General features: G+C 40.7%; 3 protein-coding genes across 15 annotated transcripts in view; all 3 read right to left on the reverse strand.

The window, feature by feature from the left end:
• The window catches only part of trpm6 (transient receptor potential cation channel, subfamily M, member 6), an 18,515-nt gene extending 10,036 nt beyond the window's left edge, over positions 1-8,479 (reverse strand). For 11 of the 13 annotated variants that reach the window (XR_005709479.1, XR_005709480.1, XM_040154321.1 and 8 more), the window contains exons 1-17: positions 6,983-7,200; positions 6,767-6,846; positions 6,482-6,520; positions 5,720-5,909; positions 5,181-5,394; positions 4,674-4,798; positions 4,352-4,523; positions 3,946-4,120; positions 3,664-3,787; positions 3,511-3,583; positions 3,091-3,191; positions 2,819-2,953; positions 2,072-2,125; positions 1,697-1,831; positions 1,421-1,546; positions 666-937; positions 145-373 (exon numbers count right to left, since the gene is read on the reverse strand). Coding sequence is in view for 11 of the 13 variants with exons in the window: in XM_040154321.1 (XP_040010255.1) it covers positions 145-373; positions 666-937; positions 1,421-1,546; positions 1,697-1,831; positions 2,072-2,125; positions 2,819-2,953; positions 3,091-3,191; positions 3,511-3,583; positions 3,664-3,787; positions 3,946-4,120; positions 4,352-4,523; positions 4,674-4,798; positions 5,181-5,394; positions 5,720-5,909; positions 6,482-6,520; positions 6,767-6,846; positions 6,983-7,000 (2,262 nt within the window). In the remaining 2 variants the exon portion in view is untranslated. Of the gene's footprint in view, positions 1-144; positions 374-665; positions 938-1,420; positions 1,547-1,696; positions 1,832-2,071; positions 2,126-2,818; positions 2,954-3,090; positions 3,192-3,510; positions 3,584-3,663; positions 3,788-3,945; positions 4,121-4,351; positions 4,524-4,673; positions 4,799-5,180; positions 5,395-5,719; positions 5,910-6,481; positions 6,521-6,766; positions 6,847-6,876; positions 6,960-6,982; positions 7,201-8,307 lie in introns of those variants that run through there. The other 2 variants (XM_040154322.1, XM_040154323.1) reach the window with 2 other exon arrangements.
• An 808-nt stretch (positions 8,480-9,287) lies between these two features.
• wu:fa19b12 (uncharacterized protein LOC560551 homolog) lies at positions 9,288-11,058 on the reverse strand. The gene is made up of 2 exons (XM_040155559.1): positions 10,452-11,058; positions 9,288-10,172 (listed from the first exon to the last, which is right to left on the reverse strand). The coding sequence occupies exons 1-2, from the start codon at positions 10,848-10,850 to the stop codon at positions 10,002-10,004; spliced, it is 570 nt and encodes a 189-aa protein (XP_040011493.1). The 5' UTR covers positions 10,851-11,058; the 3' UTR covers positions 9,288-10,001.
• A 1,496-nt stretch (positions 11,059-12,554) lies between these two features.
• Positions 12,555-17,124, reverse strand: carnmt1 (carnosine N-methyltransferase 1). Its single transcript, XM_040154336.1, has 8 exons — positions 16,949-17,124; positions 16,248-16,443; positions 15,942-16,108; positions 15,567-15,707; positions 15,114-15,292; positions 14,446-14,559; positions 13,531-13,634; positions 12,555-13,431 (listed from the first exon to the last, which is right to left on the reverse strand). The coding sequence occupies exons 1-8, from the start codon at positions 17,083-17,085 to the stop codon at positions 13,237-13,239; spliced, it is 1,233 nt and encodes a 410-aa protein (XP_040010270.1). The 5' UTR covers positions 17,086-17,124; the 3' UTR covers positions 12,555-13,236.
• Between the last annotated feature and the right edge of the window lie 369 nt (positions 17,125-17,493).

Raw genomic sequence — 17,493 nt, forward strand, 5'->3', positions numbered from 1 at the left:
ATGTACATAAATCATACACTAATGCAAGAAAATCTTTGTTATGACTACTACATCAGAGTAAACTTTACAGGTGTAATAAATGTAAACATAATATGAATTTTATCTGCTTCATCTGACAACTCTCGCAATGTTTACAATTTTTACCTTCAAAAAGGAGTTTTTTCTCATGTTGAGCGGTCCAGTCCAGAGATCTGTGAGGAGGGTCTGGGTGCAGGAGTGTGAGACAAATGGTCTGTGACATGAGGAGACAGCCATTTGCAGACAGGTGAAGTGGCTCCATGCCTCCATCTCTGAAGTCAACAGCTTCATGGCCATCTGCTCGTTCTGACGAAATGCACCGTCTAACACGTCCACCGCCAGCTGACCAAACTCACTAAGACACAGAGGCAGGAGAGGCATGCAATTATTTGCAGGTTTCCACTGAAAGAACTGTATAAAGTCCATAATAATTTCAGAAAATATACATATATGAAACATACAACAAAAACCCATCTGCTGTTACTCCCAAACCGATTAAAGGATCTTTTAATACAAAGACTCACAGTACACAAGACTAGATTAGACTGTAATTAGATGGTCATATTTACTGACTGGGTCTTAAACCATACTACTACAAACCTTTACTAGGATTGTCCCCATATGTTGACTACTGACAACACACTCACAGTGAATATGCCTTGAATCGCTCTGCAATGTTGTCATCCATGTTACTCTGCCGTGCCTCGAAGGCCATGGAGCGGTAAAGCTTACAGGCAACTGTGGCACGTGCCAGCGCTTCCTCGCCGTGTTGCCACAGGAACAGTGCCATCTGCTGCCGCTGTTGAAGCACGGCCCACACAAACAGGTCGTTGAAGTTGAAGGGAACCAGCAATGGAGCATCACCAAGGCCAGGGCTTAACGTGATCTCTCGACTGCTCCCGGGTGACACATCTTGCTCCTAGATGGAAAAGTTAGAGGTATGGACAAAAGATTGGACAAGGGAATGGAAATGAAGAATGGGAGAGGCCCAAAGGGAAAAAGAGAGTGAAAAATGCAGGCAAAGGGGTAAAAAAAGAGTGAACAGATAGAGGAATCGGAGAACAGATAGGCATGATAACATAACACAGGTTATAATGTAAAAATAAGCTGTTTGTACAAGGCTATTTTAAATATGTTAGGCCTGCCTTAGAGATCTAAAAGGTGCCTAAAAGAAACAGTAGCATGCCTTTAAGATGGTTGATCTATACAGGACCAGAGACCTGTCAGAGTAGCTATTATATCAGTAAAAGCTAAAGGGGATCCAAATGAATAAATAAAGAGAATTTCTCAAAAATACATGAAGTATAAGTTTGAATAGCTTTGATGTTGAAGTATGGGTTTAAATGACTTAAGAAAACTTTCCAAAGTACACATCCTTTACTTAAAAAAACCCTCCACCAACCTTGCGTCTGTAGGGCTGAGCAGTTCTAAAGAAATGCAGGTCCTGGAGACTCCTGCCCCTTGAAGAGTTTGGTATTAATCTCCGTCTCTGTTTAGACAAAGAGGTGGAACTGTTCCGTCTTCCCTCCTATAAACAATAATGAGGCGAGTGCATTATTTGCAGGAAAATTCAAGAATAATTACAATCAACAAACATAAGTAAATAACCACTATTTTTTCTAGGGCGTTTATCAAAACACAGTGGACAGAAAAACGAGTTCTAACTATCAATGCTCACTTTGTCTTGCAGGCGACTGTAGGCAGTTCTGAAGTATTTCCGTGTGTAAGTGCTGCGGTACGCTCCTCCTATGAGATACTCTATCACCAGGCCCATGTCAATAAGAGAAAGACGGTAACCTACGGGAAGAGAAGTCTACTCACACACACACACAGACAAACACACATGCAAACACACAGATTCCGTAAATACACATTCTATTCAGATGGAGATATGGCTGCTACAGTTATCCGTACGTATCTATATATGCCTATATAGCACATAAATTCACCTCAACTTAATATCCTCTGTAAAAGCCAATAATGTATGAGTAAAGAGGGTTGCTTGTAACTTAATATTTATATGATTACAGCCACTCTCAACCTCACTGCTTACCTGTTTTGCATCTTCAGCAAGATGGTGCAGAAAATGATCCGTCTGTCCCTGTGGCTGTGGAGACAAATTTGTACTATTATTTGGAGACAGACAAGTAAACAAGAAAATACCAACTACAAAATCAAAGCAAAAAAAAAAACAAAAACCAACTGGTTACTTTTTAACACAGTTGCTTATTGCAGTTACAGTAGCAGCTCTGGGTTCCTTAGTTTGTTTCTTAGAGGGACTTATTGTCCCAGAATTATGAATAAGTAAACAGGCTTTAATACACAAAAGATTAAAGCAGTGTGGAGAAAGCCAAGTGTGATTTTAGTGATGACAAAGGGCTCTGTGATCTCAGAAGCATCCTAAAATAACAACTGGGAAAATACCCTGGATGCAGTTGACCAAGAAACACAGAGAATATTGGTGCAAAACACTTAGAGTGCATTATTGTGATTTCAATCAAAGCCAGAGTTTTGGAATTTGTGCTTGGAGAGCCACAAACAAAAGAACTGAATTTCTTCGGTTTGTATAGCAAAGTGAGAACCAAGGGAAAACAAAAGAAGAAATAGCAGAACAAGACGAACAAAAGTACTGTGGGGTGAAGGTCTTTTCTGAAAAAATCTTTTAATAATAGCTTTTTTATTTTTTTTAATGTTGCATTTCTATTCTCGAGTCTTCAGTGAAATTAAAAAAAATCAGAAATTGCAAAGGAGAATTGGATAAACATTGGAAGTAGATAGTTATATGATATGTTTTAATAACCGTGTTGTAGAGCTCTTCGAGGCGATCCACAGTGAGGAAGCGACTCATAGTCATGCCATTGTCAATCAGTAGTTTGACAAAACTGACGCGGTCCATCACCAGAGCATCCAGCATGGCTTGCTCCAAGGAACCCACCTAGATACAGCACATGAAATGATTACAATCAGTATGATCACTCGACAAAACAAGTGGAAAATGTACAATATTCGTCCTGTACAATAATGGCATTTAATTAGACAGCTTGCATTAGTGATTCACTTAGTCAGTCTCACCTGCCAATGCTGTCCGTACACCAGGACGTCTTTCTGTGCAATGTCAGCCCTGTCCCAGACAAGAGCCATACTTAGCTGCTCTGCAGGGCTGGCTTTGGTGCCTGTTAATCATACAGAAAAAAAAAATCAAACAACAGAACTTATGTCTCCGCATTCTTAGGGTATAACACACCTCTTTCATGGCTGACATTTTGACTTTTCATAGCAGGAAAAGCCCATGTCAAACCTTAATGATTATTGTTCAATTCAAGTACACCAGAAAGTCATGCTGGTGAGCCAGTCTGCACAATACCAAGCCTGGAACTGGTCAATGTACAAAGAAGGCAGCAACTGATAATGTTATCAATTACAAATGCGGTTTTCCTGTTAAGACATGTCAAAATGTCTATCGTCACAACCAAGAGGAGAAAAATAAAGTACCCTTAAGTGTGGTTGTCAAAATGGCTGCATCAGGCGCCATCTGGTCCTCCGACTCTGAATCAAAGATGGTTATCTGTTGTTCAAAGACACACTAAGTGAGTAGTCCATGTGTCAAATCACAACACGCATATTACCAAATGATGTTTTACTTACAGACTGTCTGTGATCCATGCACTGCAGGAAGAGAGTGTAGAGGTGAGAGGCCTCTGCTCTGTCTACCCCAAACACATCTCCAATCCTGACGAGGAAGTCCTCTTTAATGTCTGCATCCAACTGCCTAAAAAAATGCAGTGGGCATGTAAGTTATATCTGTAACATGTCTGGTCATTAAAGCTGTTACATGAGGCATAAAAAAAAACATGTAGTTTCATTTTACACAATTAGGTGGATACATTAGACCTACTACTGTAGATACACTGAGGTAAGAATGCATACCTGTCAACAGCTGTCTGCTTGTGTAAGAAGGCGAGCAGGTCAGCAGCCCTGCCCGAGCCCTCAAACACCAACACCGGCACAGGGGGCACATTGCTAACATAGTCCAACACTGTGGACACAATAACAGGGCCTCCCTCCACCACCACACACACCACAGGCACTCCTTGGTTCAGTCCTACAAAAGTAGGGAGGAGTGGGTGAGTGGGTTTCACACTTCCTGTATGTACCGTACAAACACATACAAACACACAAACAAACACACACACACACACACACACACACACACACACACACACACACACACAGACACACACAGACACACACAGACACACACAGACACACACAGACACACACACACACACACACACACACACACACACAGACACACAGACACACCCTGACTCACGCGGGTGTATCTTCTGTAGTTGGATGTGTTTCTCCAGCTTCCTCCTGAGGCCTTGTTGGCAGCCATGTTTTCCCAGCGTTCCATCATCCACCAACAGAAAGTGGGAGTGGAAACCATTAAGACAGGCCCTCTTGATCAAAGGGTTCCCCAGTGGCTGGTAGGGCCTGAAGACCTGAGCCATGTTGAGTGAAAGTCACATTAGGTGCCAACCAGGAGTCAATGAGAGTAAAACAATGCACTAGGATACGTAACAATTGTTTCGGTGTCACATTGGTTGGGCAGTGTAATATCATTCAACTAGAAAGAAAATTTTAGTACTTACATCTCTGCCTATAAGGTCCATGTTGTTGTCAATCACACCCCACGGTGTGATGCCGATTGTGTTTCGCTTCCTTAGGTTATGGCCCCCGAAGGATTTCACTGCCTCACCTACATACTTAGACACACCTAGAGAGTATGTAAAGAGCAGCTGAATGCACAGCAAATATACAATTCAACAGTGTTATAAAGAATTCTGCTGACTTAAGATAGGCATCAAACACATAATTTTGCTGCCTAACAATCAAATTCTTCTTTGTGTAACTGCAAACAAATGGACATAGCACTCCGTTGCGTCCCACTGATTAGACCTGGGTTACTAAGAACGAATGGTATGACGTTTCACACCAGGACCAACACTGATTATACTAAGTCTCATCCTACCGTTAAACTGCCATGTTGGTAATGTGAGTGCATATCGGATACTAACCCAAGATCCAGCGTCGTTCGAGGGTAATAAGAAATACTGACCCCCATATTCACATATCTTACAACCATTTGTAACACCTACCTGTATTAATGCCATCAGTGAGTATCCATGCCCCTGTGCTGAGGGCAGCAGTGATCAGTCCTTTGCTGAAGGCCTGCTTGACTTTAGGGGGCAGGGTGAAGTTTTCTGAGCCTCCCTGGACGGTCAGCAGAAGCTTGGGTCTCTCCATCTGCCACTCCCTCAGCATCAGTTGGAGCAGCACCTCTGCCTTTGAGTCCACAGCCACACGAACATACTAGAGAGTAAACACATGGAACAGTTTGTAACTGACAGGCTCTTTCTGCTTTTTTTCAGGTACTGCTAGTGTGACTGTTTTGTCCCTACTGATTAAAGTAGTTAGTATCTTTGCTTTCATAAAGCTCGCTGATGTCTGCTTACATCATAGCAAACCAAAGCTTGTTTAGACAACAATAAAAATCCAGACCCATCTTGTTCACTCTAAGACAAACATTTATCTTAATATTAAGGTATTACTTAATATAAGTTATCAATATTTTTGCGTAAATTTGCATTTTTTTCTTTGGCCCAGAAACCCATATACACTTAGTAGACTCACAGACCTTGGCCCGGCAGACGCGTGTGGCAGTATCTTGAAAGTCTACGGTCCCATAGGCATTGGTGGGACTGGCTCTGGTATGGGTCTCTATGGACCATTCCTCATCCACGACCTGTCCAGGACCAGGACAGAGGGATATAGGAGGAAGCGAGTCTTGCCAAGAGTGCTCCCCTATCAGGCGGCCACAACAACATCTGGCCAATGAAAAGATAGGTAATTAAGCATAGCAGGTGGATAGAAACAGAAAACAGAAACAGACATCACTCACTTACATTTCATTGTTCTTTTTGACACTTTTGAACTAAAAAAGAAAACGTACTGTAGGTGTATGCTTTGTAAAACATCTCAAAATCAACGGAGGGTTTTTGGGTATAGTTCACAGGCCCCTGACAGGGCTCCCCCTTGTCTATGTAAGCCAGACTGCAGCAATTCCTACGCTTTTCCTGTCTCCCTTCCTTCCGCTTCACCTTTGACCTTGGGTCTACTTCTGTGTTTAGTTGTGTCATATTAAAGCCCACAAAATTCACACACATCTGTCAGTGATTCATAGATCTCCTACACTGTTGATAAAATTAACGTCAATACCATTAAGAGAAATAGAAAGAAAGAAAAAAGAGGAAATGTTGAAATAAAGGGTGTGGGAAAAAGTGACACACAATAAGAACACAAGGGCTTTCTTGGAAAAGGGGGTAGGGTGTTGGCGGGTATGTCAGGGTTTGAAGATGGTATAAAGGCACCAATAAATGCATAATTCATAAATTCATACCTGATCAAGTTTTGGCATACTTGACATACTGGAATACATCTGCAAAAAAAAAAAAAAAAACAGGAAATGACACTTTATCAAAGAATCCACATGATTCCTATTCCTGGAAGGAAGGGCTGAATGCCAAATAGTTCTGCTCTTGGAAAAATGTGGTTTACAGCAACTGTTGTTAATATTATACTGTACAATGTAGTAAGCAACAACCCAGCCTCTATTTCATCTGAGAATCAGAAAACCTTGTACTGTAAACACCTTCTTGGAAGCCCATCAATGATTCCAGTTTACCTGTGTAGGTCCCGAGAGGAAGGGATAAACTTCACACACTCTCTCTTGAAGAAAGTCTCCTCAATCCAAGACTTTCGTGACTGAAATAACAAGAGAAAATGTTTACTTACAGTACACAGATCCTGGGGCAGCTAAGCAGTATATTCTCTTCTTTACTGTCAAACCCATCTTCCAGCAAGACAACACACCATGCCTGAAAAAAATCGAATTAGTAACCTTCTCAGTGAAGCTCATCGCAGTGCCGACAACTGCCTACATGTGTGACCCACAGGGAACTAAGCATAGGTCCCTCCCCATCGTAGAAACCTGAACTGCACTCTTAAAAACACTGGCGGGATGTGAGATGGAAACGTCAACCTCTCATTCAACATCACAGAAGTCTTTTCATCATGCTTCCCCTGGTCTTTCAAGGTCTGTCCTTCTCCTGTGCCCGTTTTCAGTCTAGATTTAACAATGGCCTTACTGAGAAGAGCATTGTTGGTAGGAAACATCACACACATCCCCTTCCTGAGATTAGTACACGTGGTTGGGGAGCTGGTGCACACCCTCCCTGGGTCAGACTGTGTAAACACTAAACAGGGTTCTGAAGTGTAGCTGATGTGAGGTACAGTGTTTTTCAAATAAATATATTTCTTTATTGACAATAAACCTCACTAGTTTACCACATGCTGCAGATGCAATTTTGGAACTGCCACATGACCAACAATGAAACATAAATCAGCTAAGGCACAACTTAAAAGATCCTGTGAGCTATATGGCAATTTTACATATGTAGTTACTTATGCAGATCTAGGGCAATATAAAAAGGAGGATATTAATATTATTTCATGATTTCATAATTTAAAATGTATATGACATCATATACAGTGTATCAATTTGTGTAATGCAACCTATCATGAGTGACTTGTCTACTTCACAACAGTATCATTGGTGTTCGTGGAGACGAATCCCGATGCCATGCACTACATTTTAAGATTGCCATCAGGTAAATAGTTGAATATCTTAATCATACAATGTTTTCCTCTGAAATGCTGTGGATTTTTTTTTTAATGAAGTTTCAAAAAATGTAAATACTGAGCGAAAGTACCAGTCTCCTACCGTTTTACTCAGCTAGTAATGATAAGTAATTACCCCAAGTAACGTTAGTTAACGTAACGCTAAAATACATATGATAGAGTCGCGACTGATTATCTCTTTCAATTAAAGCCAATACTGTTTAAATGCAGCTAAACAGTGCGCTGTAGAAATAATATATTATTTATGTTAAGTGTATGCCAGAGACGATATTAAACACAAACGCCCAGTAAACTGGCTTTACGGAGCTAGTTACTTAACGCTACATGACATTTTATCTGGATTACAAGTTTTAGCTAATGTTGAAATCACAGCGAAACTTTGCTAACATTAGCTATTTGCTAACGACAGCTAATAAATAGCGTCAAGTTTTCAATCTGGCATGAATAGCTGAGCTTTTTGCACACACTCGCTGGAAACAAGCTGGCCTCTTCAGTACATAGAAGTATTAGTAAAGCACTTCTTACCATGGCTGTACTCTTGAGTTAAAAACGTGTGGCGTTTGATAGGAATGAGTCTATAGGGATCTTGAGTCCGATCCCACCACCTCATCATTAGTCCTCTGACAAGGACTAACTGCCCTTTTATCAGCCACTGGTCCAAAGGGCAGGGAGAGTCTTTCCAAGTAGCCTTGAGGAGTTCATGACCTCCTTCAAACACATTCAGGACTGGTTCACCCCCCGAGCTGTCAACAAACGGTGGAGGTGCTGGTATGCCCCCCTTTCCCCATCCAGGTCCTGGTCCACACGCAGAGAAATATGGAAATGGCAAATGGTGGAGGTAGGCAAGGACGATGATAAAAAAAAAATGATATATCCAATTGTTCATCCTTTTGTTCAACCCCTCAGGTACAAGCACACGTACACGTACACACACACACACACACACACACACACACACGGCCAATTGGCGGGTCACAGCATCTGCAAATATATTTAGTAAATCGGCACCTATGTAAAAACAGCAGGACACTTGTTATGGCACTGAGCCCTCCTTATCAACAGCTGGACCACATCAAGTGGACAGGCTCTGTCAGGACAGTGGATGAATCCTTTCCTTTTACAAAACACAATTAAATTGTACAGCAAACAAACATGGTTGTTAATATTTCTTGCTTTACTGTGCGTTACCATTCCAAGATTTACCTGTGCGTGCTGTTAAGGTCAAATTTACTGTACATTTTCATGTGTGTATTATTTGCTACCATATTAACTTTAGATTTTGTAGCTTCTTGTAACAGAATATATTTAATTTAAGGATGCCCTCAAAAATCTGACCTCCTGGTTCATTCACTTTTCTGTTCAAATATCACTGATCAAATAGCACTGCCCCTGACAAATACACTGATGAAAAAAAGTAAAATTTAATTAAATAATAAGGAACGATAATAATAATACATTTGTAAATTAGATAAAATTTAATTTTCAAATATGAAACAACACAAGAGTATAGAAAACTTTCTTTATTGCCAATGGAAAAACAGCTGGCTGTGACAATCAGCTTGTATTACAATAACATGTAATAAAAGTGTGAATACATCATACACTAAAGCCTTCAATGAGGTGTTTTCAAGATTAATATTTCCCACAACATCCACGCCTCAGTCACACTATCTATAAACAACTCTGAGATGATTTACACCAAGCAAGCTGTGAAGATTATAGATTATAGAGTGGTTATAAGATGAACTGTCATGCGCAGACCCAGCTTTTCATACCCAATTCCTTTAACATTGTTTATAAAATACTACTCTAGGTTTGGCGGGTAGGGATTCGGCGTGAAACAAAAAGGCAACTGTTGCTGTTTTATACCAGGCTATCAGAAATTCTTTTCACACAATGGGTATTGTTATTTAAAAGAAAATTTAAAGTAAAAATATATACCTACAATGTGAGGGTTGACGGTCATCCCTTATTGTTGCAGTACTGTTACAGTGCAGATCTCACTGTTGCTTCACCCAAGTCATTGATTTTTACGCCAACATAAAGTTCACTGCCTGTATCGGTCTCAGAGGGCTAACTTGGCAGTCTGCAATATCAGGTTGTTGCATCTCACCTGGAGACACTTCTAGCAACCTTAATGTGCCTCTGATCTGCTGAAGAGCATCGCAATTTCATGATGCTAGCACAAGAGTAGAAGAGACTCGCGTGCAGACTCGTCTTCAGGTCTCCATGGCATCAGAAGAAGAGTCACTGACTTTTGACTTTGGTTTTGTTTGGGAAAGGCTGTTGACATCTTGTAGCAGTGAGAGGTCAAGTTCGGGTAAGGGGACCCTCCAGTACTGGAAGGAGTTGTAAGCGCAGTCTTCAGTGCTGGTGTCTCCATCAGCAGCCTAAGAGTGATGAGAAATGGAGGACTGAGTTTAGGAGAAATGTCCAACGCATCTAACAGTAACATTTTAGACTGGCTGCCTCGGGTGAGATCAACCAAATTGGGACAAGACTAGCCACTGATTTTGACCGGTAGCTGGGAATACAGCGAGCTATCCAATGGGCAAAGCGTGACACCTAGTGGACATTTACTGCCAACACGCCGACTCACTTTCCCAGGAGCAGCCCAAGTGTCAGCAGACTGAATACTGCCGACTTCTGCTCCATTATTAGTAACTTACTTTATCATTAGCTTCAGGAATAACAGTCTCTGAACCCGCGCAGTCCTCTCGAGGTCGTTTCTTGTGGCTTGTGAGAGTAACGGAGCTGCGACGGTCCTGGAAACTTCCAGAAGTCCGCACCGTCAAAACATTCGCGGCGTGCTTCCTAGTGTCGCAGTTTGTTGTCTTGCGACGAAGACCTGCGGTTTCTTCGTCTTGTGTCCGCTTTGCGTCTTCGAAGCAGTACGGCCTCTTCCCGCAGCGCCTGCCCAACAAGGCCAGCACAGACGGAGGGCTCCGGCTCACGCCCCCGGTTGGAGGGACGCTCTCCAGCTGCATGTCGACACCGCAACGCGAACGGTAGCATCTTTTGGAGGGAGAGCCGTGCAGCGGCGTGTCCTCCGCGCGTCTCTTTGCCATGACTGTCGGTTCTGTCACCGCACTGGTGTGAAGCAGTGGAAACTACAAACACGCGGCGCTGCGGCACTAGCTGCTTCTCACTGCTTATGTTGAGCACGGACGTGTTCGGTCCAGTTGCAAAACACTGAGCACCGGTAGTTAAAAAAAAAGTATTGCGAGGCAGCCTGGGTAACCAACCGGAGGAAAGCACCGGTGTCTTTCCCCGCCCAGAGCCTCTGCTCTTCCTGTGGCGGGTAAATTCATGCTGCTCCGTGCTTTCAGTTTACGCGTTACTGTGATCAGGGCCTTAGCCAGGGTTTTGGAAATACTGAGGTTATGAGTCCAATTCCTTCCACTGAACAGAAAATGTTGACCGGTCGCAAAGAAATATCTAAAATGTAAATGATTTTTCAGATCTGGTGATATGCCAAGTATTCTCTGTGTAGCAGAGAACTGACATATCCCCCTGTAACATAGAGTTGAGTTATTGTCCCAAAACACATGTTCTTTCTTTAAGCTGAATGTGGGCACTGTACTTTGTTTTTGAATTAATACCACATAATGTTGCTGCTGTAAATGCTCGTAAGAGCCCCAAATGTGTTTTAATCCACAGCTGAAAATAGCCCCCAACAATGCACTTTATACTTGTGTTTGAGTAAGGTTTGCTTAAAGCCGCAGTGCCCAGGCGTTTAAGGAAATAACTGATCCATTTAAAAAAAATGAATCTGTCTATTTATGACCTGTTTTTAAAATTCATGTCTTCAGTGTGAAGGAATGTGCTTGGGTCTGAGTGCCACAGAGAGGCCAGGGAACTCGTCAAGTATTGAGAGATGGTCTAATGCATTGTTGGTTTGGGTCTCTTCATTGGATTTGTTGACAATAAAAATATAGAATACTACCAGCCTTATCTTTTAACTATTCATCTTTTTTCCTATAAATATGATAACCCAACATTGATGTCTAAATATTTCAAAGCGTTTTTCACACTGCCAGGAATAAAATTCTGATGGGGGACTACTGAGTCTTTTATTTATCCTATATTAATTTTGTTGGCTTAAAAGTACTCAATTGTATACTGTGTTTAAGGAGTCTAAAATTACTGGAATTAGCCTATAAAATACCCACCATGTATTTTGTTTTGTTTTGTTTTTCTTTTTGTTAAATTGCAGGGTGGAACTACTCTCCCTTACCTGCTTCAACTGCCAAAGTTCCCAGAAAAAAAAAAGACCTGACCCCAGTTGTAGCTACAGCCCTGACAGTGATGATTTACTTTTCGGCTTGCCATGCGATGTGCTGGTATCAAAAGTTAATTCACTGGCTCCCCATTTATGTTAGATCAGCCTTTAAGTGTTAAGCTATAAAATACTGAAGGGATGTTCCATGTCACAGATGTCTGAGCTCTCACAGCTTTACGTACTATCCCCTGTTCTCAAGGTGCACGGATCCTTTTTGTCTACAGAGTAAAAAAGAAGTCAGCACGTTGCTTTTTTGGAATAATCTCACTGCCGACATTAGATATCCTGATTCTATTAATATAAATCTCTTCTTTCACTGAGTTAGTTAGACAAACAATTTTGAGGAAACACAGGAAACGCTTGCAAAAATGATGAAATAAATGAAAACATTTTTAAGTGGTTGAGAGTTGAGTTTTTATGTTGTTATATTCATGTTAAAATTATATCAAATGTGATATAGTAATACTATGGAGATTCATATTTTTTAAAATGTTTGGCTTTATTCCAAAGTTTGATTAGAAACCAGAAAAGTAAATGAAAATCATCTCCACCTTTAAAACAACTTATTCTTGAAAAGCTGAAACATATTTTGATTACATTTTCAGAGGTGACTGGTGATCAATGCAGAGTGAGTGGATGTAGTTATTGGCACCATATTTGAAAAATAAATAGATTTCAAAAGAAAATGTTAACATCACGTTCTCTGTTAACACACACACACAATCTCTCTCTCACACACACACACACACACACACACACACACACACACACACACACACTCTCAGGCAGTGGAAGTAAATGGAGTAAGACTGCAGGTCATAATAGTTGAAAGTTAAATATACTCTTCATGGCTTGTAGCTGACACACAAACCACTAAAATGAAATAGCAGCCAATGGTGACTGATTCATCTCAGACCTAAGGAAGAAGAAATGTATGTTATTTAGACATTTGTCAGATAACATAGTACTGTAATATTTCACACTACCTGCGGAGTTGGGCACATTTCTCCATGAGATGCACCATAAAAAAATATATATGACAAAAAAGAAAATTTATGTCCACTGATTTTTTTCTTCTGTTTCCATTTTCTTTTTCATTTTGTCAGTCTAATTTTTTCTTAGTCAATGGTTGTGCTCCTCTAAGTTCCCTGTGTTTTTCAAAGGATTTCTTGTCACGTCAGGCTGTCGGTGCCCTCTCGCCGTGGTGACTTTGCAGCCGGTGGAGAACTCAGTTGTTGGTCGTCTTCTTGACAGTCAAAGTACAGGTCTACAGGTTTTCGTGCCACAAAGAAGACACAGTCGTAAATGTATCTCAACATAGAGCGGTCGTTCTCTGTGTACGTGGTCTGCATCGACTCTTTCTCAACCTGCAGGAGAAATATGAATACTACTTTACTACTGGAACAAGATTTCTGATGGGAAACATGTTGTTTAGCTATTAATGTTAATTAAAGTCCCTGGTTTACCTCGATGTGGAAGCCAGCTTTAACCATTGCTGTCCTAATGTCTTCATAGCTAAGTTCGACTGAGAGTTCATTGGCCATGTTCTCAAAGTGATACAGCAGTGGACCTGAAGAAACATTAAAGACTCTGAGATACGGTATGTTTACCGACATCCAAAAATATCCTTTTTAAACATTTTTCAGTCTACTTAGTCATAAAACTGAGTCATACAGCAGTACTTTATACTGAATAAGAAAAAAGTTATCCCAAAACTCTATAAAACAAACAGCAACACTGATTTGCATTTTCATTGTGCCATTTTGTTGCTTTTTTCTCGTTTGCTGATAACAGATCAAATATAAATGTGATTATAATTGAGTCCGACAACAGAAAATTTTAAACTTATGTTGATCATACAGTGACCTGATTGACCAAATGCATTGCAGCCACTATTTGAATCTACAGATTTACAGTATGGCATGAAATTTAACAGATTCTTTGTTTGTTTGTTTGATCAACTATGTTCGGCTCGCCATCAGAAACTGGTCTCTCACTGCAGTCTCACATTTTCCCAACTTGAGAAATGACAATGTCTTCAGCACAGAGAAGCCACCTCTCTAAAGGCTCAACACATCTGGGTAATCCAGAGAATTGCCAATTGATGTGTTTATGTTTAAGTAAATTGAGTAAAATTGGGAAAACCAAATAGGAAATAACAGCAATTAAAGGAAAAATATGATTCCAACAGTGTATGTTCAGATAGAGTTAATTGCAGGGTCATTGTATTGTACGGCCAGTTGTCACTTTATTTAGTTGCCGAAGTTTATGATGATGTACTTGTATTTTTTAACGTCACCACTTCCAACAGCAGGTTATCTACTCATGAGTAGTATTTTGTTAGTAGCGTTTACGTGTAACTCTTACACAAACCAACTCACCCAGGTTGATCCACACTCCACCAGGCTTCAGAATCTTCCAGATGGTCTCCACATACTCTATGACATTATGAGCTGTGTCAATAAAGAAGCAGGTAGTCACACAGTCCCAGGACTCTGCCAGAAACAGACAATATAATATTACATGATCACTTTTAATTAATATTAATAAGGTCTACAATTCACCAATGATCAATTCTTTATGTGTTTTTTGAAGAAAATGTTATGGTATACACTTCTCAACAGATGGAGCTGTCTGCTAATATTTACTCATTATAGTAGTAAGTATACTATAGTATTATGTAATCAATAAAAAAAAAAAAAAAGATGTAAAATGTGTATCCTTAATAAAGCATTACATACTTTTTGCTGTCCTTTTAGTTATTTTGTAATGTTCAATGACTGCAAGGCAATTGTACAATTACAAGTGCAATTGTTTTGTAGAGTTTACTGAGGGCAAAATAAAGCATGGGAATTAGGTCTGCCTGAAAGGACATTTTAAATGGAAATAAAGTTAATTCTTGCAATTGGAAAATTGCAAATTCCCAGAGGGGCTGATTGAACACACAAAGTTGCCTGAAGTCTTTCAAGGCATATTTCTCTTCCAAGGCTTATGCAATTTGACTGCATGTTACAATGGTGAAAGTTGTATCCCAACAGCATTTGTTCACCTGTGTCAGTGTAGACCTCCACAAAGTCCCCTGCTACCATGGAGAAGTCTGAAGTTATTGGTAAGCTCTGAGGGTTGACATCAGGGAATCTGATTGGTCGTGTTTGGTCGGAGGATTTCTTGTTGTTGCTGAAGTGGTGGATCCAAGGGTACAGGGTCAGAGCGTTCACCTTTTCACACCTGAATGGAGCAGTCCAAATTTATGAGGAAAGGTGGATGGAGGTAGCATTCTGCAGAGTAAGAAGTTGTACCACCAGACAACTGAATATGAATTATGAATTCTGATTTTCTTTGCGATCACTTACAAATACTTAGTAGAATTAAGTGCAATTAATACATAGTTCCACTTCAAGAAAACAAAGATATCCTGCAAGAATGTATGCACAGTATGATGACAGTCCCTAGGTCATGTGTAAGGCAGCTGGAGTTGCAGGAGTGTTAGTGTCTGTGTTACCTATTGAGAACAAAGTTTGAGGAGAAGAGCATGAAGAGGCTCCATTCGTTGCCCTGGCATATATAACCCAGCCGAGCTATCTCCCAGGCTAGACGGCCAAGCCCAGCACCCGGAACCAGCACGCTCACCTTAGACACATCACTGACATAATAAAATGTACAAAATGCACATATCACATGGAAAACACTGAGTAAGTCACATTATCAGAATTATTTCAATTTTCCATAGCACATGAAAAATGTTTTCATTTGTATCATTATGTAACCATATACCTTTATTTATGTTTGTTCTATTCTATGTATGCTTGGGCAAAATATGCAGCATCCCTGTTTTGGCATGCATGTGTCTGTCTAAGGGAGCATGTGTGTTTCCTACTATTGGTCACTTGGGAAGAGTCTTTGGATCTCTTGGATGATGGGCTGGTAGCAGGAGTCCCTCTCAGCCTGGCCAGCCTCACTCCAGTCTCTGACAAACTGCTTTATGGTGGATTTAAGCTTGTCCATGTCAAACGTAGAGGAGGGGCGATCCTTCCTCGGATCCTCCTGAAGGAAGAATGAAGAGGGGTAAATCTACATAAATTCTTCATGTAAATCAAAATAAATAAACTATTACAGTACAAAAAGTCTCTGTATATGTAAATATCTAAGTATCTGCACAGTACCTGGTTTTGTCAAGCCTTACCCTCTCGCCGTACCCGATGTTCTCAAACATGTGGAGACTGTTGTGGATGATGGCCTGCAGCACCTCCTGGTTGTGGTCTGCACACTGGCTGATCCGGGCCAGGTTGGACAAAACATTTGGCAGCAAATTCTGGTGGCGCTGCGGAAGGCTCCGAAACTGACGCTCAGCACGCTTGACCTGCTCCTGGACATGGACCCTGATAGAAGATACACAGGTGACAGCAAAGGTTCACAAGCGTTTTCCTGTCAGGTGGACACAAAGAGGGAACACACAAATCCACACCTGTAGGTGTAAGGCCTGATTTGACCTGTTTATTGATATAGTTTGGGCTTAACCTTTTGGTCAATTATTTACTCTTTTTTATTGACTTCGAGTGAGACTGCTACATCTCTTAAGTTTATTTCAACACGAGTGTTGGAGAGAGAAGGGGTCGACCATGGAGTAGAAGTGGTGCCATGACATGAGTGGAACTAAAGTCAGAAAATTATGAAATAAATGCTACAGGAACCTATTTACATACAAACTGACTTACCTATGGGAAGCACTGACCAACACTTGAATAAAGATAAATTATTACAGTTAGCGGTTTCCCTCCAAACCCAGTTATCTGTCCCTTGCTATTGTTATTTGCTAACATCGTTTATTGACACATACTGTTGTTGCCTGGCTCGTTCTTTATTATAAAAACATTCTTATTATACCTGTAAAACCTAAAAGCATCGATTATTCTCCAGAAATGCTGCTTTTCCAGCCTGGCCTCCTCTTCGGGACTGTATTTTATTCTTTCTTTGCGAAAATATGGCCCATCTTGCGCCCCTTCTCCTCCGGTCTCGGCCATGTCTGAAACAAACTTACAGCTGTCCAATCAGAACGCGACAAAGTTCTTCTTCGTGAGATTTATTGTGTTCAGCAGATCCAGACTCCAAAAGGCGTATTGCTGCCGCCCACAGTCGCCTGATTATACTGCAGTCAGTTCTGTTTGTTTTATCATCAGGTTGATGCAGAACGTGATGATAAAACAGTAAAGTAATAGAACAATTCTCAGCGACAGATTATGCGAATTATGTACGTAATTTAAATATTTGTAGTTAATGGACTAAAACATGCAAACTGCCATGTCTGTTTAGTCTTTTCAATGAAAGTACCAACAATTCCTAGATGTTGAATAAAGTACATTGGTAAAGTCCCTCCCCCTCTTCTGATTGGTTCAGAAAACTGAAAAGCATAAATTACATATATACATTAT

The sequence above is a fragment of the Xiphias gladius genome, chromosome 19 (assembly GCF_016859285.1).
Source record: "Xiphias gladius isolate SHS-SW01 ecotype Sanya breed wild chromosome 19, ASM1685928v1, whole genome shotgun sequence".
NCBI lineage: Eukaryota > Metazoa > Chordata > Actinopteri > Istiophoriformes > Xiphiidae > Xiphias > Xiphias gladius.